Here is a 26,730-nt window from a genome sequence, read left to right as displayed (position 1 = left end):
TGTAACGTCAGACACTGGCAAAGAAATTATGTCAGAATATTGAACCTGTTCAGTCATATTAATGCTAATTCCTTGTGATGGATCATTTTATGTGAAAATTGGGGGTATGCCTTCTGCCTTATGGAAGACAACAGTTAAAAATGTCATTAAGTGTACTAAGTTCCTTAGAGGCATGATTAGTTTCTAAAGACATCAACAAAACCATTTTGACAATTCAGATTTTATAGCTTCAGTATAGCAGTTCATTTCAAAAATATGGGTGCCATGTTCATCATTAACTAAAAATATTCTAAAGTACAATTATTAAGTGCAATCTAAAATCTAAGTACAATTTAATATCACAGCACAAACTGAAGCATTACTTCACCAGTTCAAGTTCTCTTTGTTTAGATACTGATCTAATGAGAGCAATTAAAATAATTCATAAAAAAGAAAACTAGTGTACCTTTGCAACTATAATTGAGGTGCTGTTACTGTTAAAACAGGAAACACCAGACAGTAGAGACACTTTGAGCCCTCTTCATAGAGAATGTCTGATACTGATCAGTACTGAGCTTCACTGATCAATACTGTTTATAAAGAGGACAAACAATCTTGAATTATTATATACACAAGACACTACTCAAAAGCTGCACAGGCATTATGACGAACATAGACTCAATATTCATGCAGCAGCAGTTCCACAGCACCTGGAAGGGTGCTATATTACTAAGGCTAATTTTTTTTATAGCTGACTATTTGTTGCATACTTTTTCCCCTCACATAAAAAATGATGAGATTATAAATTTATTCATAGCAGTACTTTCCATTTTATAGCTATGCAAGATTTACTGTGAAATTTTATATAGAAATAGATTTAAACTCTATCGATGTTTTGGTGCTATGACAGCAATTCACAGTCTAATCCATGAAAAAAACCCAAACAAACAAACAAAAAAACCCCATCTATTGTTAACTCAAATGCCATTATTCCATTTCTTTCAGTGGTTTTAGTCTAAATTTTTTCCATATATTTGAAATTTCAAACAAAAGAGCTTGATATCAACAGCAGCTTAAATTAAAAAAAAAAAATTCTTTACACTAAGTAGTCATCATTTCCTCTATCTCTGCCCCCAAGTATTAATTCTTACATTTCAATTTGCAGTTTCATTTAATTTGAATGCTTCAAGGAAGATCTCAAGTGCAAGTTTAATAAATCTATCAATCCGTGCAGCTAATCAGTCGCACCTTTTATTGATGGACATCAGCATTACAATTTGCAAGTAAAAATATATTATAAGGTTGTTTCATGTTTCTGAGACACGGTCACATAGGATGTTTATGACAGTGTAGAGTTACTCATTTGAAGCGATATGGGTAGTGTTTCTATAGCTGTCCTCACTTTTATAATCTCTCACTGAAATTCAAACATTAATGAGGGTTGACTGATGAAAATATGTTTGCAACTGTAACACTCCAAGCTCTGGTCTTACAGGACTCAGCTCAGAAGACTGGCAGGCTCTCATCCTTGAGGTCTTCCTTGAAGCATTCCTGTGCTATGGTACACTCAAAGAAATCTTTCCATTCTGTACAACTCTACAATCAACTGTCCTTCCCCCTTCTTTCCTTTGGTTTCAACTAAGTAAAATGACTGTACACAGCCCTCCCTATCCTGAAGGAACAAATATGTCTTTATTCAAATATATCATGAAAAATGAGTATTTGTGCACATCAGTTGCTGATGTAAGTCCTGGAAACAGCATTCAAGTATTATTAGTAATCATAATTGAAGTTATCAGTAAAGTTATGAGGGGAAAGACAAAGAGATCATGTTTTGGTACAAAATCAAGGAAACACTTCACAAGTATTTCTAGATTCTTCAAAGAACGGTATAAGGTAGCAGCATAAAGGCCTGATTCAAAGGCTTGTTCAAAGGCTATAAAATTCAGTTTGAATTGTTTTGTGTTGATGTAACAATTACCTCTCCTCCACAAAATTTCAACAGCAGATATACCACAGATCCAGCAGAACACTATGTGAAGGACAGACTTACCAAATCTATTTTAGGCACATAATAGCAACGCATAATAACCAGAATGCATTGTAACGTTACATACATTTTAAAATCTACCGTAACGAAGACTCATTTCTCATTTGGACTGTGTTCAACAGGATTTTTTTTTGCAGAAAAAAAATTACCATTATTTGAAGATCTGGGAAATATTGCCTGATGAATGAAGAAAAATGATGACACTAATTGACATCATGAGAACCAACCCACCTCCTGAAAGAAAACAGATTAATCTCTTAATCTCTTAAGAAAGAGATTCCAGGGCAGGTCTGAATCTGCCAAAGTGAATTCTCCTGAAATGCACCAGATTAAAAACATGAAGGAAAAAAAAAAAAAAGCTCACACACAGACAAAATTCTGAAATATTAATTTTGGTTTACCCATCAGTAGTGTTTTCTGGAGGAAATTTTCATAACATTAAATAAAATAAAATTCTGAATACTGCTTGGCTAACAGAAAAAAATGATTAGCTACAGAACTTACTATTATAATAATGTTGAAGTCTTTTTCTGTTTTATTTCAAGGATTTTTTGGCAATTCATGTATTATTCTTTCAGCATCAAATATGTTGCATAATATAAAGCAGAATCAGAAACAAGCAGGATATTTTTAATAGCAAAGCACATTGAAAATTCTGAATTTTCTTCCAAATTTGGAAAAGCACAAAGTTCACTTTTAATACCAGCTGCCTACTACATAACTAAGCCCTGTTCCCCAAGAAATGGCTGATAAAATGGTCAGGCATAAACTTCAAATAAGTGCAGAATCAGAATAAAAATGGGTTTTCTGTATTTTCTCCTATTCAAAGAGCTCAAAATATTTTACTAGCATGATTATTTTTTTTTTTTTAATTTGTCCTACTCTTCTGTAGGCTATGAGTTATAATCTGCATTGTTTGGGATACAGTAAATCAGCACAGCAAGCAGATTTTGCAAATACTAAATAGGGTTCATTTACTGGCTACACGAACTTGTCAGAGAAACAATAGATACTATGGATCACAAATTGTAAGAGACAGAAGATTTGAAGTACAAAGTTACTGAAGTAAAATAACATAGATATCATGTCCTGCTGGCACCAATACCTGACCTTTATAATCACATTCAAAAATATGAACTCTGGTCCGGATTTGATTTTTAACAAACTCTTTATGATTCTCTTAGATTGCAAGAGCTCAGACACTTCTTGCGTTTTAATCAATCATCAAAGTGAAAATTTTATGTCTTTTATGTATTTCATTATTTTCTCTCATCCTGATGAAAGCAGAAAGGATAATAAAGTTTCCTAAAGCATCTAAGTAATTCGGGAATTGAAATCCAAAGAAAGAGATTGTATTTATACTTGGGTCTTATTAAGAACAGAGAGAAATTGAGTTTCTGTACTTCTGAAAATGGATATAGCTGAAAAAGTCTTTTACAGAAATTCAACTACACCTACTACAGTGAATTCAGGCAAAAATTTCACTTTATCACTATCACTGCTCCTTCTATCACTACCTTTCAATAGATGCTTCAGTCCCAGTTATTTCAAGAGCGCTTACGTATGTATGTTCAAGTAAGGATAAGACTGGTTACTTTGCTTAATTGGGCCTTGAAGAACAGTGGCAGTTGTTTCTGAAGAAAGAAGGCAACAACAAAGAGTAGCCTTAAAGAAGTAGTCCTAGAAAATCTTATAAATGCAAATGGTTCTTCCACAAGTATGGAATAAACTTGACTGTGGGTTTTATTCATGTGTCAGTTTTCACTTCCAGAAGTGTGCCACATCAGTAAAAAAATAATCTTTAACACAGAGTAGTCAAGTCCATATCAGGAAAGATATCATTTTAGACTAGATTAAATATAAAGAGCTCTCCATACCAGCAGAACCCAATGCACTTTGCAGTATTCAGTCTGGTGTGTGTGGCAAGCAAACCAGCAGGCAGCACTGTGATACACAACCGTCGCTGGGCAGCCCAGCCAAGTTCTGAACTGGAAGTCAGTCGGTCGTTGTTCTGTCTCCAAATCAATGTCTCCAGTTTCTGATTAACAATTCAAGAGATGCATAGGCCTTCTCTATTTTAAGCTCAGCTATTAAACTCAACTACACATTGAACAAGTGTCAAGTTAAAAAGTTTAGGTTAGGAGTAAGGAGACAAAGTGATCTGGAAAACAGAAGCGCAATTTTTATGTGAGCTTGGGCAGCTCCCAAAGTGAACTGTATCCAGTGGAAACAAGGTCTAAGTGCTGACGTGGGAGTTTCCCACAGCTTCTATTGGCCTTCAAAGCCAGGCATGTCATCAGAGTCCCTTGCTGAAGCTGTACATAAATATCTAACTAGTATTAGAAAAAAAAAAAAAAAATGTTCCACAGAACCTAAATTAAAGCCAGATGTGGAAAAAGCAATTGCCTGAAATTTACTGTCATTTCAAGACAGAACAGAAACACTTGCTAATTTTATTATTTATTGAGTAAATTGTCATGCTAAGGAAGTCATGTAGAACATTTATAATTTCCTGATGCATCTCATGTTAAAGAAATAGCTGCTCTACTGAATAACAATCCTGCAATTAGTATCAAATTTGAACCACAAACTAAATTTGTGATTTGATTCCTACTCTGGTTGCACATTGAATTATATTTTTATCAGTCTTTTAAAAAAGATAAGGTAAAGTATGTTAGGATGGTATTAATACTTAGGTCAGCATTGGAACAGGAAATTGAACAATGTACGTTAAAATGATATTCAGTAAGTGAAAAGTCTTCCTTATCTTACTGCAAATTTTATTCCTTTATTCCGGGCAAAGGCAGTCTGTGCTAAGCATGTAGGGAGGTAAGGTTTTCATGGAAACTTCAGGCCGGCCAAAAACTTTCTATTTAATGTAGTCAGCCACTCCTACAGAGCATGCATGACTTACCCAGAATCTCTGTTAAGCAACTTAAAACTTAGAAGCAGTTTTTTAAAATGAGTGTTTTTATCTCATTAAAACACTCATATACACACACCATGAAAGCAGCTGAGCATTTGTGAAGTGAATTAAAAAACAAAACAAAACAGAAAAAGGTTAGGCCTGTGATTTAACTTAAGATGCAATATGCTGAAGCCTAAGACCAGCATGACAAAACCTCCTGTTCTTCTGACCACAACAAACCATTCTGAGCAAAACATTCAATTAAACGCTCTTAATTAATCAACATTTTAAGAGCAATCCTTTTAAAAAAAGAATGAGATTGAGTAGTTTCCCTATCAGATGCAGGTTTATTAGCCTAATGTTGGAGATTTTATATATGGAATTGAAACACAGTTATGATGTTACTGCAGTGAATTTAAGTTTGGATGACATGTAACTTTACAAGTCTATTTTCCTTACAGCGAAGCAATGGCACTGGTCAAATTTTACCAGAGAGGAGGAAAAGAAAATCTCAGTTACTAGAAGACATTTTTATTGTCTCCAAACCCAACAATCACCTACAGAATCCCTTTGGAGGGTTTTAGTGCAGAAAGACAAGTAGCTTCTCAACAAAACAATCAAATATTCTAATTATCAAAGTAAGCCATACATGTCTTATGAAACCTCTTTCACTACTATCGTTGCAGTTTTTAGAATGTCATGTATCAAGAATATTTTAGATCAACCTAAAGAGCACTGATCTTAACAAGTCTAACCCCTCCATTTCAGTGAATACATTCTGCCAACAGCAGCCCAAAAGTAGCCAGAAACCTGAAAAAACATTTCACCATCTTCAAACTCAGCAACATAAACTGCACCAACTGCATTGTATGAGAAAAAACAAGCTCAAAGTGCAAGAATAATTCAGCAGAAAATTTACTAAAGCAGGCTTTCATGCACCTAAAATTTTTTAAAACTCCCACAGATTATGTACTGAGGTAGTATAGGACAACAAAACCACCTCTGTATTTTTCAGAGTCAACAGTGGCAAAATGTAGTGAAAGAATAGGTCTTGTAATCCAAAAGAAGCAAGCATGCTCCAGAACCTGCAAATAATCTGCCTCTTAGACCTTACTGCACATAAATACAAACTTTACCAAGACTATTAACATAGTTCACTTTGACAAAGCAAGTGAGTTTTTGACAAAAATACAGCAATGCTACAGTGAAGTGATCAAGCAAAGTTACTGGTTCTACGGTAGTTGGGCTAATCTGAATGCATTAGCTTTGCAAATGTTTTGTATGTCAGTTTTTCCACCTACGAGCAATGATTTCACTGCATAAACCTCACTGTTGAGCCCAAAGATTTTTGAAAGCACAATAATTCAATTTTTTATCTTAAACTCAGTAAGTTGCAATAAACTCACAAGAAGCTCTACATTTTGTAAAGAATATCTAAAACTTTATAAACAAACACCTGCATACATTCTGAAACTGAAAAAGAAATTTATTAATTAATATCTGCAAAAGAATACATTAATAGCTAGGGCAATCATAATTGCTTTTAATGCCATCATTAGCAGCCTAGAAGTCAGGTATGGCAATCAGACTGCAATCACTCATTGTTAATGAGTAGCACCTGTTAAAGAGTATTTGTTTTCCTTTCTTGGATCCCTCTCATATGTATTTAATTTTTTCCTAGGTATCACCAGGCTGATTTAAGAATGCAACAGGTATTTCATCGTTTAATGTCTCCATCATCTGCTTCAATTATTTTAAAAGGTTAAAACATGAAACAGAGAGCCAAGTCATCATTATCCTGTACAAACCCTATTAAGGAACACTGTTGAGCCATTTCCAGCTGAAAAAACAGCTATACCGTTTGCACAGGCTACAGGAACTGAATAATCACTTCTCAAAGCCAACTTTAGAAATATCTTTGTGATATGACTACATCAAAATTAAATTATAGATGTAGAACAGTATAGACATTTGTGGACGGACTAAAGATTACAAATCATTGTTAAAATACAAGATTAAGACAGATAGCTGTTTTATTTTTTATGGGACAAACTCAATATCGCAACTCTTTAGACAGGGTTACTGCCCCCGAGAACAAAACATACCCCAATTTCATTCCACTTTTGTCACTAGACAAATAAACAGCATTTCTTCCACATATTATAATCCATCAAGCAGTATAATAATTACATTTTAGATTGACCTAAAATGTTTATTGAGATCCTTACCACATGTAACACCTCACTTTGGGTTTTTTTAAAGCAATACTTGAAAACTCAGATATAAAAAGTTACAATTCTTTTAACAGAATGTCTAACCTATCTAGGAACCTGTGTAAATACTGTGGTTCTCAGTGCATACTGGGCTCAGTGCTATCATGGCTACCTATTATCAGTACTTCTAGACAGCACTTGTAACGCTTGCACAAACTGCAGTTTACACTGCCAGTGAAACACACCCTAAAAGACAACAGGAACTTTCCTGATATAAATGCAGACCTGTCAAGCAACAGCTGTTACTTAAAATATTTCTGTAATTTCACAGAATGTAAAAACAAGAAAATTAACAATAACAGTGCTACACATTTCTGACGCTGTCAACAGTCATCCCATCATCTATTCTGAAAAAAGAATGATCTCTCACATCCAACAATATTTCTTATTCTGTAACATTAAGAGGACACATCTTATCTCACTGGATTGAATATGCATGTGACTTGTGTAAATCACTGTGTAAATCAAATATCACTGCTTGATTCTATCAGTGATTCATTTAATCACATGGTTATACAGCTGAACATAAACCCAAGCAGGCTTTACTGCCACCTGTTTATTCTTAAAGTCCAAACTGTACTTGCTTACCTCAGCAGCCTGTGTCTCCTGGTGTAATAAAGTTAGACCTGTCAAGTCTTCTAAGAAGGAATGTGAAGAATTAAAAACTTTAGCTAGGAAATTAAACCCTTCTCGTTCATACTGGTCAAGAACCTGTCAAACAAACAAACAGAAAAGGATTTAAAATATAATATCCATAATGCGATTCATCATCATATTTTGCTTACAAAATAAAAGTATAGTCTTTCTGAACACACAGAAAATGGCTGTATATTGTAAACAGGTAAAAATTACAGAGAAAAGAACAATCATTTCTCCCAACTCAATTTCTAAAGTGGAGAAAGGTGGGGATAAGAGGGAAGACAAGAGAGGTTTAAGATTTCCTGGTTTAAATATATTTTTAAGCTTATAACAAGACAGATGATATGGCAAGAAAAATGTTAGTTGCAAAGTGATGAAAGGAGCATTTGAGTTACACACAAAGCAGTAAAAGATTGTTCCAGTGTATCAGTTAAGGGAAAGAACCATGCTGGGATAGACTGCAAAATTCTCCGAGTCAGTGTCCAAGTCCAACATCCTCCCAGTCTCTAGAGATTCACGGTTCTGAGACTATTGTATCTTAAAGCACTCTTTATTTTTCTACTCTGAGTCTCCCAGGTTATCTTTTATTTTGAGAATCTTATAGACTCCTACAAGAATTGTGAGGAAGATTTTCCCCTATGCTCTTCTCAAATCCCTGACCATGAAGAATTTTATTTCATGCAGCTTTAGCTTAAGTAACTATTTGGCAGGCTGATTTCAATCTAATATGGTGGAGATTAGGGGAAGAAAAGATAAATGTCAAAGATGAACATGATTCTACAAGTTTTGTGAAAGCAGGTAGCAAGAAATGGAAGGAACTTATGATCAAGCAATCCCAGTATCAATTCTTTTCCTATTTTCATTCTGAGTTCCACCACTGCTCATTTAATATCCTGCTTCGCTGTCACCAGTCTCACAGATAAAGCAGCTGAGCTTGACTGACGGCAAAGCAACTTTTTCCTATAAAAAATCATGTAGCAGAACAGAATGCATGCAGGGACTTCAGAAACACACAGTATTTTAATACAAAGGAGCAGTAGATATGACATCAATGATAGAGAGGCAGGGGAAGGATCATCAGGATCACCCCATATAGAGATGATGCAAGCTTTTCAGAAGGGTCCATGGAATGGCTTTAATCTATGAAGCTGAATGCCCGCCAAAAACCTTTCACTGTGAAAGTTATCACTGCCTTTCTCAACAGTTACATCTTCACCTCAGTCATCATCTTCCTCAGATAAATCAACATCAGTTCAAGAGCGAAGGACAGAAAAAGTGGGTAATGATCAAGCACTTTCACAGATGTTGTTATTTTTTAGAATGATCCTTTCCAAATTCCAGCATCTGTAAAAGTCAGCACCTCTTCCAGTGGCTGACTGATAACCTACTCCTGCCTCTCAACCTCCCAATCACGTATGCTGTTCCTGGGTATTTAAGCCCTGTGCAGGTCTTAAGTCCCTACATGAGTCCCTCTCTACCACATCATTCTTTACAAGCAGCACTGCATTGCTGTCATATCACACTGTTCAGAAACACCCTCTGCAGACACCAGGGTATAGCTGTACTTGAAAAAAGCTCCAGCATAAACCCAACACTTACTAAATACCAAAGAATCCACAAACAGTGGCATCTCTATAACTGGCCAGCCTTGGGAAAAGCACCGAAATCAGCCATCAAGACATGGCTCCAGGACTCCTGTGCCCAAAGAAACACCGGATTTTTCATTCTCTGACATACAAATTTCCAAACAAATCACAATATTGTGCCCATCCATGTCTTCTTATAGCTTAGCAGTGCAAATTATGTGTACCATGTATCACTAAATTTAACTTATCCCATTTTGTATAGTTCTTGAAGAACAATTCTAAGTAGAACACAAAAAGTTATTTTATCCAGAACACTGTTGCAGGGGCTGTGGACAACCTTTCTTTCAATCTATATATTCTATCCTTATTTTAGGAGAGAAGCAGTAAGAAAAATTTGTACACCTTATGTATGCGCTCCTTAAAGACATTCACTCTCACTGGATGGCCAAGTTCCCTGTAACCAGTGGAATTGATTTCCTCTGGAAAAGAAGAAAACAACCACCCTAGAAGGACTGTAGTTTATTCTATTGCGAAATAAGCGATTCAGTCAAGTGAGTTTCATTCCAAGGTTTAAAAATGAACAGAAAACCCCTGCTACCCTTGTCGCCAAAGAAGCCACTCACCCTTCTTTGGACAATAGTGGGGGGGTAGAAACAGTTTCATTATGAATTCATCTAACTCAACCAAAATCACAACTTACTCTCAATAATCTTATGCTTTTCTAGTTTAACAAGTTGTAAAAGGTCTTAAATAACCTTTGCATTGATAAATATGAAAACTGTGAGAACTTGCACAGCCCAACAGCATTCTTCAGCAAAACATGACCAGTGAGCTTCTACACTGAGTCCTACAGGAAGTCAAGTTCATTTAAAAATATATTTATATTTAGCTGACAGAATTGTAAGTTTACTGATAAAAGCAGACTAGGAACTTCACTCAGATCTTCATGCAAAATGTCCATTTAGCAGCAAAATTATCTACTTTATACTTCAGTTTCAAAAAAACCACAAACAACTGAAACACAGCTATACAGAGGAAGGCGTCAGGTGTAGGTGACTATGACAAAGGTCTGGCAGGTTCTTGACCACGCTTTACAACTCTAAAATAAATACATAAATAAAAACTGCACTTCATGTTCTCTTACTAAATCTGGAGAAATTTTACTTCCTACTTTAGAGACTTATTTTGTCATACATGGGTTTTTGTGTACTTGTGTAATGACCCATAAACCTAATTTTAAAAGACAATTAAAACGGAAAGAAATAAGGGAGATTAAAAAAATACTTAGGAGGAGCATTTCTTTGGGATTTTTTTTGGTTTTTATTCCTGAGATATACAGACCAACGCAAACCCATCTGACTGTTCACAATGCAATGCAGAGAATTGGACAACTTCATCATTCCACCTTGGTGCATCCTCTTAATATCCATTATATATAGTGAAATTGCACTGTGGATATACACATACATTTATTGACTATTCTGTGTTTCAAAATTCTAATAAAACAACCAGATGTGCAGAAGTCTCTCGCATCTGGCTCTTTGGGAAATGCTGTATACAGACATCAATGTATAAACTTGGATTATGTTCACAGCCCTGCCTGTATATAATCCCCCAAACTATCAGCATTATCAATTGTGTTGCTATTGCTTTAATTTGTTGGAACAACCATACAGAGTTTATAAGACATCTTTTTTTTAGTGATGTAGGCCAGATTATAGTTCATGCTATGTTGAAACAATATACAGCCTATACACAGTGAAACCATAGCCTCATTCTAAAATATTACAGCATATCGAAGAAATGCAGGGACAACAACAACAAGATATTTCCATCTCTTCACAGAGGTAAAAATTGCTAAAAGATGTATACTATCTTTGGATATGAAAATATTATCATCAGAGCAGGGAGCCAAATGCAACCTTACTATGTACAAGAAGTCTATCAAATAGCCTTTAAATCTGGTTGATTTTGTTACTCAGCTAACTATGCCTTGATCCTCGTTTCCAAAGAACTGTGACTCAAGCCTGAAGTGAAAATTTCCAGTAACTGTTGTACATTACTCCAGTGTGCCAGGGTGCCCTGGATAAACTGCCCTGGTTTCTTTCAGAGATGTGCTTAACATTTCTATATTCCCTACCATAGCTATAAATGAATTCTTATGTACTCACACAAAGCAGACTGCATGACTACACCGACATCCACAACTTCTAGCATTAGTTTTGGATGAATCACCTGGAAGAACTTTTACTGAATCCAAGTGCCCTTTGTATTGTGATTAGCATGGAAGAGACTAGGAAGTCTGCCATTAAGTGTCTTTTAAAACATTAATCACATATTAATTTTAATAAAATCACAGAACCATGAGTTAAAGGTGTATTAATTGTGGGTCTAGTGAATTGTAGCTTGTTTTTTTTTTTTTTAAGTTGTGTATAAATGATATACATTAATATGATCAAATCTGCTGTTGCTAAGGAAAGATTTAAAAATTTATTTTCCCCCTGTAGAAACTCCATCATATCACACTGCTAGACTTTCCATGGCACTACAATGGTAAATTTAGGTTAGGGTAATAAATCTGACTATAGACACAGTATCTTAAAAACCTAAGCCTAAAGTACAACAATACAGAATTCTTGTATTATCACTCGCAGAGGCCTGAAAGACTTAATCAAAAAGTATACTTGTTTATTAAAATTACTTGCTTTTTATAATGGTAACAGCCTGCTAAATAGAAGTATCTGTTAACTAGCTTTAAAACTGAAATTCCAGCCACATGGCCCGGAGAACCATGTATCAGAGAACCAAAACACAACCTGGCAGTGTCATTCCATTTGCTATCTGAGCAGTGGTGGTACCATTAAATGCATACACTATAGTGAAATCCTTTTAATATAGGCAGCAACTGAAAGAACATTTTGTCACCTTTAGGGGCTTTATGTCCCAATTCAAGCTTTACAATAAATACCATGAAAGGGATAAACACCATTAACTTGTGCACATCTAAGCTTTACTATGCATATTCAATGACAGCTGTCCTCTGACAAATGTGATGTGGCATGTATTTATTCACTAGTCACTGAACACATATCAAAAAGAAAAAAGAACGAGGCCAAATAAAACTCATCTCAAATTCCTATGCCAGGAGACCACACAGCAATACTCTGCAGGTCATCAGGAATAAAGCCAGTCTAGACATCAGATAGGCACAAAATAATTCTAAAAAATGTTTCCAGATTTAATAAGTGTCCAATTTGTTGTGTGGAAAGGAAATTTTCTCCTATTCAATCATGTCCAGCAGAGTCTAACGGCCCATGGCTGACATGAGCTTGCTTTTTCAGTTCTTAACAATTCTCTTTGTTGCTAACACCATACTTGGTACCAATGTGATCACTCTGAGTAACAGCTTTACAGGAGTAAAATACTTGAAAGATGTTATAATTCTTGTTGTTATTGATCTCAAATTAGTTACTATCTGACCACAGACGTAAAAAATCCCTCATGAACTTTTTCTGGGAATAAACATGTCACTATTCAGTCATTAAGTGACATGTCACTATGTAGCAATTAATTTTCTCAAGCAGAAAAAAATGCAAAGCAACAACAAAAAGAACCAGGATATAATTCTTCTGTCCAGCAAGGCAAGCTGGAGCAATACAGATTTATTAAGGAACTCTTATCTTTTTCTCACTTGAAGGTCATTTTTCAGATCTTAGGAGAATTAGAAAGTAGCATGCCTTCTGTATTTCATGTCTTTTACAAATACTGTCACGAGAATCCACATTTTAAAACCACACTCTTTTCTAACACATGTAAATGTCCTCTCAGGTAGATGTTATAACCTCAGTTCCAGTCTCCATGTTACAGAGCCAGAGTTACAACTGATTTTTCACATGATGGCATTTTAATAGAACAAATTAATCTGTGGATGCACATTATCGCAACAGGCACAAATTAAAGTACTGCTAAAGCCTTTTGGGTAAATGATACACAGTAACCCATTTTATTAGCAGTCTTTTTATTCCTGTCTGTTTACTGAAGGAAAAAAAAAAACTGAAATCTCATGGTAGGAGGAAAAAAAATAGAGGCTTAGAGTAAAAGAACTTGTTTTGAAACGAGAAACAGATGTGCAGCCTTGGTGTTATATTCTTTTTAACAGCATTCTTCACAAAGAAGTCTCAATTGCTGGGTAGAAAGAGATTCAGAAAGACAATCTGGCTCCAGGATTGCTTTACAGCACAAAAGTTAATACCTGGTTAAGTACAAATACAAAAACCAAATTTCTAATTCCAAGAACCTGGCCACTGATGTAAAACTGGCTCACATAACATGCCTCATTTCTGTCACATACTTTTAAAACTTTTTACCAGTATTTACATTTGGTTTGGCTTTTTTGTTTTCTAAGTAGTTAGCATCTGTAGAGCTTGAAACAGTGTCATTCACTTTCCTGGAAAAAGGAAATAAGAAATTAATGCTACCAGATTTATTGTTTACACTAAGTAAGATGTATGGATAGCCTACCTTCAAAACAATATAGGTGCTGTGTTTTACACTCTTCCTGGCCTTAAACACTTTCCGCTCAAAAAAGGCAGCACACTTCCCCTCCCTGCCCTGCCTTCCCCCAAAGGGGACAGAGCCTTCATTAAACATTTCAGAGTCAGAAAAAAATCATAAAATTCAATGCTCTATTTAGAAATTTTACATGCCTAGATATATTTTTGCACACTGCTAACTATCCAGTTATCACAGGCAATGAAGAATGAATAGAAAACTACTGCAAGTGTTAGCATGCTGAAAAGAGACATTTCAGTTTCAACAGCTGCTTGGAAAATAAGGAAGACATGTAAAAGTCTTGCCAGTTAAACTCCTCAAAGCTCAATGTATCTGCTATTAAAACAGAAAGTTTTGTGAAAGACTACAATGCTGTGAAGAATCCTCCTAAGTGAGAAAAGAGTAAGATGAGGCACATAAGCCACTGGGATCTTGGGTCTAGGCAGTTGCACAGGCAGCCCTGCTAATGTTCAAAATTTCATCATGACACCCATAATTCTGGTTTCCTTAAAAATCCTCAGCTCCTAGACTCCTGCCTTTTTATCAGGTTCTCAATCTTTATTGCATTTGGTCTAAAAGTTGTAAAGAAAAGCCTAATGTGATCCTCTAATACATGTCTGAAAAAGAATGCAACCAAATGGAACTCTTCTGAAGAGCACGTAATGATTTTTCTGGGATTGGGTTCATGATATGGAACAGAAAAGTCTGACAATGTTACATGAGCACAAAGATGACTCTTAAGACACTTCATCTTCCAATAATATTCCAAGTATTATCTAAAATGTGTATATGAATGGTCATACACACTTGTACGTTCACACACAAGTAAGTTTTAAGAACAAGATCATAAACCAAAGTTCTGTAGAAGGCTGTATTCCAGGTGCATGCTGAAGAAGGCTATTCTGAAAATATTGGAAGGTTATAAACCAGAAGGCAAAATGGCATCATTTTTGGCTCATGTCCAAATAATTAAAACACCCTCTACATACACAATTTTCTCCTTACCTTCCCATAATCAGCATTTAGAATTAAAGCAAATCAGTATAAAACCTTAACTAATCCAAGTACAATATGATGAAATTTCATTTAAGAAAGAGATTGTTGTTCTAATTTAAAGCAGGAATGTAGTGACACAAATGTGTTTTGTCTGTTGCTATTACCTACACTGATTTTGAACTGCAATGGACAGAAAATGGAGTTTTAACTTACAGAATAGGCCCTGAAAGCCTCAGCAAGATTTTTTTACCTTAGGACTTTTCAGTTTCTTCTTTTGAATAATGAAAAGGGGGGAAGTAGAGTTCTTAGAAATTTAAGAGGTGCCAGTTTAAGCACAGTCTTGTCAACATTAAGTTCTTAGGAAATGCGTGCATTCTGAGCTTTTCTGAAATAACCTTGATGTGTTTTATAGACAAGTAACCATTTTTCCTGATATTAACTGATAGATTAATAATACATACAAAACTGTGAGATTTTTCTTTCAGCTACTCTTTCCTTTATAAAATATTTCTCACTAATTATTTTAAACATAATGGCATCTTAAGATCACAGTCAATATAAGGACATTCTACTGGACAGTGTACAAGTTTAAGGCATTCCCTGCCTGAAAGCATTAGTAAATAGAAGTGAAAAGCAAGAAAGGGATAAAGAGAGAGGGAGACTAGAAGAAAATAATTATCTTCATTTCAGGGACTGATAATAGAGGAACAAAAGAGTTTTCAAGTAGACAGTATCACTAGATCATCTGTCCTGACCTCTTTTAATACATGGGTATATCCTTCAGTCACCTAGCAGCCATCTCTTGCTCACTCTGCATTTTACACTGGATGGATATTTACAACTTTATTTATCCCCATTCTGCTTCCTGTCCAATATTTATGCTGATTAGCTCATCAGCAGTTACAACATTTTTGGCTCTAGTTCATACTGGCATTAGTCACTACCTATTGTACAGCAACTGCAGAAAGCTCTTCTTTTTCTCCAGTCACATCTGAGGTTACTGACAATTTGTAGTTGGATAATCTGTTACTCATATGTAGGGACGGGCATCTATAGCACCATTCTCATTTTCGCCTTGAAGAAGGACTCCAGAAACAGCATCCATTTTCTGCAGACAAGTCCTAATGCTGGGAGTGAAGCAAGGTCACTTCCCCAAACACCTAAGAAAATTATTCTGCTTACAGAAAAGCAGCTCTTATGCTGAATCTCATTTTGTCTGTCTACACAATTTGATTCTATAAGGATTGCAGTGGTCCGTCTTTGATAGGTTGACTTAAGCAGAAAGCCAGTAACAACTGGGTAATGCATATGAAGTCACTTATTCCATCTAGCTCTCCCCTGCCATCAAGCAATTCAACAATAAGGCATGATCAGTCAGACACTAAGCATCTGGAACTATCACCACCTTAAACAGAAACTGCAGCTGCTCAGTAGTTCCTAAATCCTGATCTCTAGCTTAAAAATCCATATTTTGTAGACTGTTTCAGAGCAGATCATTTTATTATCTGGATCTGCTACAATACCTATGCAAAGCAGCACTGGAGGAAAAACAGCGTTTTCACCACAACCACACATTTCCTAGATTTTATCAGTTTCAGTTATTTTACTATCTTTTTAAATTCAATTTTCTTCACTTCTTTCCAATTTCAAAGAAAAGAGAAGCACTTCTGCAAAGACACAGATATAGACAACCCTGTAAAAATGTCGAAAAGTTTAATAAAGGTTAAACTTAACTAAAACTGTTCTGAAATGCCTATATGGGAATTTGCAAACAAACGAACAGTTGCACAATAAAGTGAGGCTGATGATTTGTTAAGTCTAACAAAAGAAAATAGGTACAGTTGTAGACAGACTCCTGCCAAAGACTGCAACGAGAAGAATGCAGAAAAGCATAGAAGAAAAAAATGTAAGAGTTAAAACCAGGAAGTTATTAAAAAAGTACCTGAGAAAAGATGTAGCACCCATACCTTTAATCTCATGAGATTAAAAATATAATTCAAATACAAGTGAACAATATATCATTTAAATATTACAATCTAACATTTTAGCATAATCTAAACATGAGATTATAATAGAGCAAATTCTATTTGCATAAAGATTGGGAGAAAAAAATACTCAGACTTTCACATTATCACCCTATTCCATGAGACAACTGTTACAAGACCTGACCATAGAAGGAAAGAACACGCATGTGTTTCCATTCTTTCACTGCTGCATGTTGGCATTACTTTTTAATATGTAGAGGAAGAATTATGGCCAAAATTGTCAAATGCACACAGTGATGCAGTGTATAAATCTGAAGTATTCATCTTTCAAAAGTATCAATGCAAAGAGTGGTTTGGACCATAACCCTGTATGCCTGAAAATTTTCATTCATTTGCTTTAGACTTGAACTTTTACGTAACACTGTAAATTTTTCAAATTAGTTCAATTTTTCTTATATACATTTTAACACTTGACAATTAGCATTTTTTGCACATAACTGACACAAACAAGTATTTTGTCTCATTTATTGCACTAAATATATAAACATATTAAACTACTTTTTAAAATAGTCATTAATATTAAAGAATCATATAGGTTCCAACCAGGAACATGTGGGCTTTTTTTTTTACTTGAACTGATTCCTCAGCCTACAAATAAAAAATCTAGGCATAAATGGCAGACACGAAGCATACTGCGTCTATATTTTTTTGATGAGTATGAACTGAATCGTTGGAATAAGTGAACAATAAATAAGGGAATAGAAGGCATCAGTTTGCAAGTATGCAAAAACCTTATGGAAGTAAAAACAACAATTACAAATTACTCATATCCAGCAAAATGAACTGACCTTTTGGGTTCCTACAGAACTAGGTTTGAACTGTTTCTACATTGAACAATGGTAGGATGAACATCATCAGCACACCATCACTACAAGTTGTATAATCCTAGTCTTTATCCAGTTCAGTATTTTCCAACTTGGTTTTTGCAATTCTTATATGAAAGTCTGTCAGCAAGTATATATCTTAAGTCAAAGTACTTCAGTTCAGTTTCATTTTTACTGATACAAAAGGAGCTCTGTAACAGCTTCAGAGATGACAAGAGAGCATTAAGTTGCCATTAGGATAAATAATTAAAAACAGTATTTGAGACACAATCAGATTTTGAACACCAGAACACTGTGGTGATGCTATCTCTTTCCTACTGATGGATAGTCCTTTCCTTTGCACTAACTGTAGTTAAAATGTAGTTGAATTGGAGGAAGAAGAAATATTGAAAAAAACAAAACCAAAAAACTCTGAGACACATAGAATTTAATTCAAATGCAACAGAAATACAAACTGTCAGAAATATTATTCAATTGTTTTTAATAATGGCAGGTTTCTTCTTCCCCTTAAAAACAGTATTTTAAAGTTAGTTAAACTTAAAAATGGGGAAATTAGTCTTATTCATGGTGCTGAAACTGTATTATGTATTTTCACTTAAAGACTTCAGTTAATTCTAGTTTTTCTTTTACTTCAGTTAGTACAGATTTTTATTTAAGATGGACTTCATAAACCATTCTCTCTCCCACTTACAACTGTTTAGAATAATATCTTGCATCCATTCAAGACCACTGAACAATTGCTGGAACATATTTTTACTTTTTTTAATGCTATTTAACTTGGAGACAAGTGAACTAGTCAATACCATGGAACAGTCAGTCACACCAGCTGCTTCTTGGACCAAATTCTGGGAATCTTTGTAACAAAGCTTTGATTCTACTATCTAACATGGTCCGCTGACACATCAGCATAAATAGACATGCTATTTCACTTAAACATCAGGAAACACTTAGCAAATTCACCAAATAAAAGAAACATGGAATAACAAAATAATTTGTTTTCTTCTCTGAAGGGCTAAAGTGTGTTACTTATTACTAGAAAGGGATTCTTAATCTAGCAACTTTACTATTCCAAAACCAAAAGTCATAACAGAATTGCTGATTTTCTGGAGCAAAGAAGGAGGGAATAAAACAAGTTTCAGAGAGTTGTATGTTCTCTGTTCTTCTTTTCTCCCTTCTTTCTCTCTCTCTCTCAAGAAACCTTTTTAATCATTTAATCAGCTGAGTTCAAAACTTCCACTGCAAAGAACACAATACTGAAGAATGGCTCCTAAAAACACTTTGCAGTAAACCTCAGTTACCGACTCCCTTGTGCCATGAAGACAAGACCCTAAACCATAATGATTTGGGGAGGAATGCAGTTTTACTTTGTTATTTGAACACATTTTCTATGCCAAATTGTATTTAAACTCCCTGATATCTATGGTTGCATCTGCCACCCAGGAAGAAGTCATCTGACAAATGGATTGGATAGAATAAAGACATTTTTCTTAGGATAGGGGGCTGGGTAGTAAAAACTGGGTTTGCTCAGCAAAACATGAAAGACAGAAACCTCCAGTTTTCAATATTTAAATACAGTTGCAAACACCCACACTCAGAACAAACATTTTGACACTGCACATACAGCTGCTACCTTCTGAGACGTTAAGATTTACTTATCCTAAAGTCAGAAGTTTTGAAAATGCATCCTCCTCTCAGAACTCAGAGCCCTGAACACAAAACAAATCCTCACCCATGTGAAAATATTTGGGTGGGTGGTTTAGTCTCACAAGACAAACTGATCTTTAACTTTTTATAAACCGTGTCAATTCTTATTACAGAAAATACATTAAAAACATAAGCTAAAATGAAATGATGTCTTACCAATTTGTTGTGGAGAAGCACACTAGTTTCTTCCCCTTGAGAGAAATAGTAAGTAATAACAGCAAGAAATTAGACCCTGCCGTAACTCCAACTAAATTACAACAGAGAATACGAGAGAGTAGTCCAAAAGAGAAAAAAAAAAAAAAACAAAACTCTCCCGAATTCTTTTATACTTGCTATATTTATCTTAGTTGAAGAAAACATAACAAAACAATAAATTGATTAAGAAGTAATTTCACAGATATGTTAAAAGTTAAAATGAAAACACAATAGAATGGCTAAGAGCAATTGTTCATTAAAGATTTCCAGCATTATTATATCTGGGGGAGATGAGAAGAGGACAAGTAAACACTGACAGCAGCACTACTGGGTAAAGTTCTGCACGATCCTTCTTGTGATCTGACTGAATTCTTAAACAACCTTACTTCTCTCTAGTACTGTAAAAGAAACAAAACTTGACGCTTTATCTTTTTTTTTTTAAATCCTCTCTTCTGTTGACTTAGGTTGTTGACATCAAACAGCCTCACAATGTTATCTAGTAAATGTCAACAAATCTGCATCCCACAACTCTGAATAACTGGTGCAAAACATTCATCATTTCCAACTCTTACAATCTAGCCCTAACAGTGCTAACACATAGGAATGTCAAACTCCTTTCTGAATTTTGGTAAATGGTATGATTTAAGATTGAAAATAAACATGCCCTGTCTTTCCCCATGCTCCCGTTTACAACCTTTCTCGAAGAGCTCTTACGTGCAAGGCAGTTTATGTGGCACGACGGCCGTCACGCAGGATTAGCTATGATGCTTCCAGTCATCATGACGGACTAAGCAAGGAGTAACAAGACATAACTTCTCCACTGAACTACACGTACTTCATTAACATCATGTACTCTTTTTCAGATGTAGGACAGAGATGACGAGCTCTCTCCCACATTATTAGATTTCAGTGTTGTTGTTTTTTCAAGTTCCATTTTTCAATTATCATCCATCCTGTCTCTGCAGACACCTCCCCACCTTCTCCAGTGTACAAAACTGAATACACTGCAGATTCCACACCGTTTTCTCTGTTCACAAGATAGGGTAATGATTAAAGTTAATGCTACTTTTAAGATTTCTGGGGTTCTTGATTGCATTTGCCCTCCTCTAAGGGAACAAAATTCCACCACAATGGTCACATTACCACAGTCATCATTTCCTAGTGTGTGATGTGGCACTCTTTGTACATGACACAGCTTCCATTAGTATCCTTTCACTTGAGATAAGTAACATTATATTTTGTTGACTTTATACTAAAAATTCAGTAGTTTTGAAATGGTAAGACCAGGCATTATTTTTAAGAATATGAATCTTTCAGGCAACCAGCAATAAAACCACCTTTACTGTGACTAACTTTAAAAATATATATTATTTCAATTCTCTCATTGAATTTAAAATTTATATCCAGAGAGGTAAAGACTGCCTGAGATTTCAAAAGTTCTGGGCAAGATAATCCTGCTTCCTGCTCCCTCCAGTTAAAATGGCATTTTTTCAAGGAGGAAAACCAAAAGTGATAAAGTCAGTTATCATAAAGCAAATTTCTATGCCACCTTAAGAGTAAGAAAAGCATTACATTTAATTCAATATGCTGAAAATATGCCTAGCTATATTAATGATGCATTCTTTAAGTCTGAATGAAATATATCCAATATTAATACAAAGGGTGCACTGTAAATATAAGTGTCAAATGTTAACATATGTAAATTCAGGAAATAAGGAAAGTTATAAATGGACTCAGTTACATAGACTTAGTGTTACAGCACTGCTACAGAAATAACTCTTTTTAAACATTCTTTATAATTTTTGCAGTGTTCATTCCTGAAGGACAAACATTTCTCCCCATTTCCTCCATCATTTCTGCAAGCTAGGCAAGACTTAGGTTTTTTTAGTACAGGAAAGACTAAGGCTTTTTTCCCCCCCTGACTTATACATCTCTATTTAACATCAACACAATACCTGAATTGAGATGTGTATAATATAAAAAGATATAAAAGAGTTTCACTGACAGACCGTACAATATGCTGTTATTGGGAGAAAGCAAATATGAAAGTCTTTTCCCAATGCAGCTACAGCAAATATGAAGGGTCTTGATGGAATCAAAATTAAAATTATCTCAACTGAAAAAAATCAGTAAGTTACTGAATAGTGCAGGTTACTGTCATAACTGATCAGAACCATTTAAAGTAAGAATGCATGCGAAGCAGCAGATGAGAACAATAAGAGCATTGTTATGTCTACATGATGATAGATTTCAAAACTGAAACACTCATAAATAACTTATGCAACACAGGCACTTAGTAAATGTCACAGCAAAAGTGTTTAATGTATCCCTGGTATGTTAAAAAGAGAAAACATCTGCAAGGGTAGGGAAATATCTTGACTGAAAACAGAAATCGTAACATAGTACCTAAATACCATCCCTGACACTAGTGTCTACCCCCTTCATGAAATGCAATGAAATTGAAAAACATTCAAAGGTAAGTCAGTAGAATTACTCAGCGGTTAAAAAACGATGACTTAAGCAGCTCAGCTTTTCAGCATACTGAACAGAAAGTTGAGAAAGAATTTGAAAATTAGTATAGACACTTATGCTTTTTTTTTTGTTTTTTTTTTTTTTTATTAAATTTGATAGTGGAGATAGTTACACACCAGAACAATATTAGTAGGGGAAGGAGAGAAGTATCCTTAATAAGATAGCTTCCTAGCAGACAATCAATTCAAAATCTGGAGGAAATGAGATCTGTGACCTATATGTAAAAACAGAGGGTCATCTGTGTATCCAAACTGGTTAGTAGCAATGCTCTTTTCTGACACTGAACTCTGAATCTATGAGGTCTCCTGGTTCATTCCATGATACACAAGGAGGAGGGAAGAGCAATAACACAAAAATTTTCATTACCTTGATTAAAATAAAAACACTGGCAGTTTTGCATTAAGAGAGATACATATTTTAACAGTGATGTTTCAAGGTTTTAGCCAGTTGCCTACACGGATCAGGTAGCACACGATCAGGGCTATTCTAATTTTTTACAGGATTGTAATGTTTCTCACCATAATATTATGAGAAAATATCCTAATTTTGCTCCAAACAAGGTAAACAGACAGCTTAATTAGCACGGTAAGTAATAAGCTTAACGTTCTTGTTCTGTAAGTAAAGGAGTTAGGTTATTACAAATAAATATCTACACTAAAGAACTTTGGACTTTCCCTTCTCAGTAACAGAACAAGTTTGACGTGGAAGAGGAAGAGCATCAGAAGAGCCTACACTGCTCCTCAGACCTGCTACTCAACCGGCAGTGCAGTGCCATTAGCTCTGGAAGAGGATACTTTCCATTCTAGCACATACTTGTGCAGAACCAGAGTAAGACAGAGGGGGAACTCATACAAGGAAAATTTGGCCCAGAATAAAAATAGATTGGTTTCCTGCTGCGACCATCCCAAAATTCCTGAACAATTGCCTGCAGGAAGCTTCTCTGGCATGCAGCCCGTTTAGGACAATTCTGGTTAAGGAATAGCTGGCTGCTTGGACGTCTGGTCTCTTCGGCTTCAAAAACTGAGAAATGAAGTCATGACTCTGAGTCAAAATGAAATGGAATCTAATCTCTAAACATGCAGATCATTAGCAGCTTCTCCTAAATCATCCAGCTGTAGTGGATGGCTAAAGACTGTACTGGAATTTTAAAAAAAATTCCTAATTCATTACTTTTATGTCTTAAGAGTTACAGAGTGACAAGAGCTCAAAAAAGAGAATGCCCACATACAAAAGAAGAAAATTAATAAGGTACCAGCAAATTCAGTATCAGAAAAGCCACTTCTCTCCTGTGCTAAAAGTTTGAATCTATAGTAAATCTGACATAGATTGGGATGAAATTATGCTAAATCGCTGCATTAAAAAAAAAATAACAAACCAACTTACAGACTACGATTAAATTGTAATTGGATTTGTCATTTCAAAGTATTAGCATCAGATTTCCAGATAATACAGGGTGACATACTCTTATGCTAATAAATAGAAAGTTAGCAAAGTAAACAAACGCTATGTTTCTACTGTAAGGAAATATGTGTGCCAGTGAAGCAACCTTTTCAGTACAGAAGTAATTTAATACCCAAACCACATGAAAAGCGATCTCTCTGGGAATAGCACAGCTGCTAAAATCCAAGTCAGTTTTTATTAAATCATCAAGTCTGTTTATGTAAAACAGGGCTCTCTTAAAATGACCTCCAAGAGGAAATGATTTGCTAACAAAAAATTGATACCTGCATTTAATTTATCTACATCAATTTATGTTTTTATATATCAATATGTCCTGGATCAGAGATAAAAAGAAAAAAAAGAAAAATAAATAAATAAATAAATAAATAAAGCTTATTCTAACAGTTTAATTTCTCAGGCTCCACTATCATAAAGTTTTAGCTACTGATGAGCGCTCAGCTAATTCAAGAGGGTAGATACATGTTTCTAAAAATAACAGCGGTTTTAAGTTTAGTGCTTCAACTTTTGAGAAAATGGACATTGATAAACGTACTGTAGAAAAAGAAATTGTGCAAGTTCTCAAAAATGATAGTGCCTCAAGAGTTTTTGGTAGCTGTCTGAAAGGACAAATGCAGTGAAAAGAACAGAAGGAACTTGCAGGAAGTCTCAGGGTACAGAAAAGTAAACACTTCCAAGTAGTCCAAATCATGAGTCAAAATCTCTGAATCTTCCTATCATGATATCCCCATCAAACCTTCTTGAACACTCACCACACGGCCATAGAAAACTCAACAAAAGAAACTTTTCAAGGCCACAGTACAGGAAAACAGTCCAAGATTGAAGAGGAGGCCTCACACAGACACATTAGTGGGCTGCCCTAGTGTTCTGGCAAGACACAGCTCAGCCCCAAGGAACAGCTGTAAATCGACTGGGTGACTCAGAACTGTCAACACTACCATCAAAATGAAACACTTTTTTCAATAAAGAAATGTTATGTATGTAATTTTTTTTCTTAAGTGTTCTTCATATGTTTGTTTTGTATCATAAACCAGAAATATAGACAACTTGGCTTATTATTTGTAGTGATACTAAGTTCAAGAAAGCTAGAAAGATATTTTTATTCATTGGACATCAGAAATAATTTCTTAAACAACTAAAAACAATACTAATTTTATTCCTTTCTACAAAGCTAAAAGAAATTGACAATATTTATGGGATACAACTTTTCAGAAACATGTTGGCCCTAAACTCTGCTTGGTTTCTTTAGCTGACCAGAATGGTTATGTGCAGATAGAATGCTGTCAGGTGATGCCAAAGAACTTTGGAAAACAGTTAAAAAAGAAGGGTATTAGGGCAAAGGAACTTTAGCTGAAGTGAGAACACAGATTCCAAGCCCTAAGGAGGTAAGAGAAAATGTCAAATACAAAGCAGTCCCTGGCACCCCAAGACTGATCTAGAGCAAGACCCAGTAAAGTACAGACATACTCAGACTTACTTTGGTTGAACAGGCTGTGCACTTATCAAATGCCAGGCTGACTGGAAGAACATTATCAAATCTTGATAAAAATCCACGGATCTGGAAGATGAAAAAATTACAATACTATTTTACAATTACAAAAAACATTCCCAAAATTCCCTATCAATAAAAAGATAAAGAACAACTACGACTAGGATAACTAGAGGTACTGTTCTAACACAGTGACCCTCAATAACACCTGTAGCAAACTTATACTCAACATATACTGCTGTTTTTCTATATAGAAATAATGGCCCAACTATCTAAATGCAACAGTATTTAAGCCAAATAGAGGCACAGCACCACCTGGAGTTTGACTTCTCTGATTGCAAAATTCGATCAAAAATATAAAGTCATGGTATAACTCAACATGTATTTTTCCCATCTCTATAACATAATCTGAAAACTTAACTGTCGTGCATTCCTAAACTATGTTGTTAGTATGATACTACTGATAAGTAATTTTAAAATTCCAAACCATTGTTTCTGGTGACAGAGATAGCACTTGAAAATACTTTGCAGCAGGGTTTGATCTTTTAGACTATGAATTCTTTGGAGTACTGGTCATCTTTTTTATTCTGTTCTTTTACAGGCCTACTACAATGAAGACACATCACTAGGAACAGAACTTAAGTAGCTCTGCAATACAAATAATAATGCCTTAATTAGTAATGAAGCCTATTATGGAAAATACTTTTAGTATGTACTCCATGTATTTAATGCAGTTGAAATGACATAAACTTCAGAAGCTAATAACAATTTAAACAGTATTAGCAGTAAGGTATTTTTGCAGAAACACCAGGCCATACATAATCTTAGTATACAAAAATACAGCCATTTTTAAACCAAACCCCCATCCAGGAAAAGAAAGGAAAACAACAAAATCAAGTCCTTCTGATACCACATTGCTTTGTATTTCTGTTGTCCTAGGAACACTGAGACACTTCATGGAAATAAATTTGGTTCATTTATGTCAGACTAAGACTATGAGTGTGCAGCATTTATTATCCACAAAGGAATATCTTCTTAATAAAGAGGACTGCTGCATTAATTAATTACTGTTCTTCTTTTTCCACACAAGTGGGCTAACCAAATGAACAAAGAACACAAAAAACCACACCCTCCTGGAGAAAATATTGCACTCACTGAGTTGATTAGATGAGGGAATGCTAAGAGAAAGCAGCAGTTTGCAAAAAGATTAGATGTCACAATATTTGAAAAAAAATTGTCTATTTTCATTTTATACCTACTGAAGTTATATTTGTGTTTGAATGTCTAACAGAGAAGACATTCATGATAGTCCCTAAATGTAAATGTGAAAACAAATATAGGGTAGACAAGCTGTAACTCAATTAAAAGTTTTCTGATCAAAATCTGTATTTGATATGGATCATATCTCAAAGCAGAACAGAACAATAATGCAAGTAAAATCATGAAGGGGTATAAACCAAATCAGACAGGACTGACTGGACAGATAAAATTCTCATCATCA

The 26,730-nt window shown here is 35.0% G+C and overlaps 1 protein-coding gene across 2 annotated transcripts in view; it reads right to left on the bottom strand.

The window, feature by feature from the left end:
• The window catches only part of ATG7 (autophagy related 7), a 118,561-nt gene that overhangs the window by 61,529 nt on the left and 30,302 nt on the right, over positions 1–26,730 (bottom strand). Inside the window, exons 18-20 of one of the 2 annotated variants that reach the window (XM_042807030.1) lie at positions 25,218–25,298; positions 7,799–7,921; positions 2,214–2,263 (exon numbers count right to left, since the gene is read on the bottom strand). In XM_042807030.1, the coding sequence (XP_042662964.1) occupies positions 2,243–2,263; positions 7,799–7,921; positions 25,218–25,298 (225 nt within the window). In that variant the 3' untranslated portion in view covers positions 2,214–2,242. Of the gene's footprint in view, positions 1–2,213; positions 2,264–7,798; positions 7,922–25,217; positions 25,299–26,730 lie in introns of those variants that run through there. The other variant, XM_042807029.1, reaches the window with a different exon arrangement.

This window comes from Tyto alba, unplaced genomic scaffold (assembly GCF_018691265.1).
Source record: "Tyto alba isolate M040663 unplaced genomic scaffold, T.alba_DEE_v4.0 Super-Scaffold_49, whole genome shotgun sequence".
NCBI classification, from domain to species: domain Eukaryota; kingdom Metazoa; phylum Chordata; class Aves; order Strigiformes; family Tytonidae; genus Tyto; species Tyto alba.
The sequence above is the reverse complement of the archived record's forward strand: the minus strand, read 5'-3'. Positions and strand labels throughout refer to the sequence as shown.